At 34.9% G+C, this 3,573-nt stretch overlaps 1 protein-coding gene across 1 annotated transcript in view; it reads right to left on the bottom strand.

Annotated features, from left to right (window-relative positions):
• Positions 1 to 216: 216 nt before the first annotated feature.
• The window catches only part of LOC109546565 (homeobox protein engrailed-1a), a 9,904-nt gene continuing 6,547 nt past the window's right edge, over positions 217 to 3,573 (bottom strand). The window contains exon 2 of the mRNA XM_019917558.2: positions 217 to 1,427. Within this exon, the coding sequence (XP_019773117.1) occupies positions 1,099 to 1,427 (329 nt within the window). The 3' untranslated portion in view covers positions 217 to 1,098. The remainder of the gene's footprint in view (positions 1,428 to 3,573) is intronic.

Here is a 3,573-nt window from a genome sequence, read left to right on the forward strand (position 1 = left end):
GAAGTATAGAAATTCACCGTTCCAACACATCCTGTTTAGCTCACAATCGACATGTGGTTTGAGTTTTAACGTCTTAAAAAAATAAAAAATCAGTACTTAAAAGAAATTTATATTTTTACTTTAAAAAACGAGGTGAGTTTTGTTATTGAATTTCTATTGTAAATCCAGGCGTAAAACAAATGTCCAATCACTTGCATGAAATAAAACACCAGTTAATAAGGAAGAACAAAATTGTATTTCGTTTCTATACGATAACAAATCTATACAAAAACATTGCACTAAATCTATTAAATAAATTTCAGTCTACTATACATGACACGTTTGTATATTCAACGCCTCATTAAGGCTCGTTAGCAGCCATAAAAGTTTTATCAAAGCGGCATCAAATACACAAACTTATATGGTTTCTTCTAACAATAAAGCTTTTCATCAGACACACAGTTATTTGGCAAACTACTTAATGCTTTTCCAGACACAAACATTGAACTGTCCCAAAAAACTAGCATAAGTTACAGTTTTGCTCAAATGTACAAATCGATAATGTGTACCTTACCTATATTTGTACACTAAGTTTGATAATAATGTACAGGCGAGTGGACCAATTTTGGTAGAGGAAATCGAGAATCCTCTCGACTTAGCTCGTAGACAAATAAATACAAAGAAAGCTTTCCCAAAAATTTTGCATTTGCAAGCAAAGGAGAATGGGAAACAGTGGAAAATAGTTTATTTAATTTCAATTTTATTTATATGCAGCATATGAATTTAGCTTAAAAAGTGAGCAACTTATTTAAAAAACGAAATGTGCTAAAATATTAAATATGATATTAATTATGATATGGATTTGTTACAAAGTGATAGGAATTTATTGTCTAACTTTGCCTAGAGGCCACTTTGATGATCGGCACACTGAAATTGGGAGCTACCTATACTCGCCCTGTACATTACATGCCCATATGGAAAATGTATTACACTATACAGAATGTTTAACAAAAGAATAATATATATTCGAGATCACAAAGAGTTTTATTCAAAAAGGGTTTTGACTATTTGGATGTTCTATTTAAGTGGCTCATGCAGAAGTTTTGCGTTAACGAAACCTTAAGCAGACAAGGGCATATCGTCCTCATCACATGCTACAGTACTATGATTGTAAAGCCCTTGTGCCATCAGCTGTAAAGCCAAAGGATTTTTCTGCCCGGTGGACTTTTTAATCTTTGCTCTCTTATTTTGAAACCATATTTTAATTTGAGCTTCATTGAGCCCCAGTTCAGTACTGAGCTTTTGACGTCTGCTTTCAGTGAGATAACGATTCTCATTGAACTCGGTCTTCAGCCGCGCTAACTGGGCACTGGAAAAGGCCGTTCGTGGACGTTTGTCTTCGGTTTTACTTACACTCTGCGGTTTTTTGATTCTCCTGGATCGAGGACCTGAAATTAAGAAATTTGTTTTTAGTAATTCATTAAAAAACTGCCGATCTGAATTTAACACGTAAAAGAACAAATTAAATTACTTTCTCACGATATTGTCATTAGAGCAAAGCAGGTGAGATGAACGGTCTTTCTGGTTTAGCTATAATATTTACAGCTGTTGCAAGATGTTACAGTTTATATATTTTTGTATTCGCATTTTTCGTTCGTATTTATATTTGAATACACTCTGAACTAATACATCATCGAATATATTAAAACTGCATAGCTAGTGAAATAATCCTGCCTGTTTTCCATCTGCATTTACTCTCACGCCTTGTTCTCAACACACTATTTTTCATCCATGTCAGATCGCAGTTAAATTCACCACATCAAGCAATATGCAAAACATGGCATACACTCTGTTTGACTTTGCTGGTTGATTTTTAATGCCACTTTATTTATAGTGCCCCTAACTTCCAACTTTCAACCCTATAGATCCGAAACAAACGACTATAAATCGAAACTCAGGCATTTTAGGTTGGGTGCTAAATTGGTTCTCTACGAAATCGGACAGATGGGCTGATAGCTATATGGGTTTTGATGACGGGAGGTGCCATCCAGGGCTACTTCTTGCTGCTTCAAATGTGCGTAGTGCCGAGTGATTTATGTCACGAGGAACTGAGTGGTTTGTTTTTGGCTCCATCAACAAATGCATTTTGTAAAGAGAATTTATTGCTGATATGGGGCTTTTAAAATGCCATTATCGTTACTGCCTTTAAGCGAAAATTTTATAGCTATTTATGTACCAAGGGCGTTACGGACTCTATAATTCCCTGAAGGCCGAACTAGCCCGAGGGCCTTTGGACCGAGGGATAGGTTTCGGCCTGATGGGTATTATTGTCTCCGTAACGTGCAAACAATGCTATTTATTCGAATGAATCTAAAAGTGCCATCTTTCGATCAGAAGCGATGATCAAAAAGAAGCACTTTTCTTTAGTGTTCATTTGTTTTACTTTTGCGCACGGCTTTTACGCACGTGTTTACAAGTTTTAAACTTTCTGAAAAATGCTCCTGATTACATCTACCTGTTACATTACTACCAAAAACACTCATACTAGTAATGGGTGTTTTGTTGGATTAAGACGAGAGAAAGATAAAGGGRTCATTATATTTGTAAAAGTGCCTAAAATTAAAACATTAACACCAAAAAGTTTTGCTGTTGTTGACGATGAAAATATAGGGGCCTTAAACATGATAAGAAAGTACGCAGCATTAAGACCTAAAGGAATAAAATAGCGAAGATTCTTTCTTACGTATAGAAATGTTCGCTGTACAGTACAACCAGTGAGTAAAAATACTAGATATTGGAAGTGTACCTGCAACTATAGCAAAGTAGGTTCTTAAAATTAGATAATGCAGAGGCTTACACCGTTGTTGAAGCAGGGGCTACGTTTGAAACTCTAAAAAAACATGGAAAGTGGAGAAGTTCGACGATAGCAGAAGGATATACAGAAGAAAGTATTTCTTAAAAAAACAAGGTTGCTGAAATAATTGCTAGTTCGGTATCTTCACGCGGAAATTTAGCAGGGAATTCTTCAATGGAATCTTATCAATATGAGGAAATATGGGGWGAATGTTCGYTTTCAAACATGTGCGAGACACAGAACAGRGTCACTACTAGGAACTCGGACTATTCTGTTGTCAGTTCTGCGTTATTTTCTGGAACCTTTAAAAATTGCAATTTTATTTTGGAAATAAAGTTTAGTTAGCGGGTATTTGTTTTAATTCAGTTGTTGTTTGTGGTATAAACTGGAAAAATGTCAACGTGAGACAATGAAAATTAAACAAATAACAACTTCATAATAATTAAATGAGCGGGCGTTATATATAATGCCGGCTTGCTATGCGGATATTATTATATGTTTCATCTGTAAGGTATTATGGATCAATAATGTGTAGGTGAAACATAAAATATCTAATAGATCTCGAATGGCACAGCGGCAATATAAATGTGCAGCCCGGGAACTAGTAAGTGGTACAAATACTTTTTGCTTAACTTACTTAAGACTTAGAATTCCTATAATCTTTACAATCGAAACAATCCCATTTGGTAAAATTAGTTTGAATTAATTTAAATAAAGAGGTAACCGTTTGAATAATTTTG

The sequence above is a fragment of the Dendroctonus ponderosae genome, unplaced genomic scaffold, assembly GCF_020466585.1.
Source record: "Dendroctonus ponderosae isolate FM_Combo_2020 unplaced genomic scaffold, Dpon_F_20191213v2 Dpon_F_20191213_6, whole genome shotgun sequence".
Taxonomy (NCBI): domain Eukaryota; kingdom Metazoa; phylum Arthropoda; class Insecta; order Coleoptera; family Curculionidae; genus Dendroctonus; species Dendroctonus ponderosae.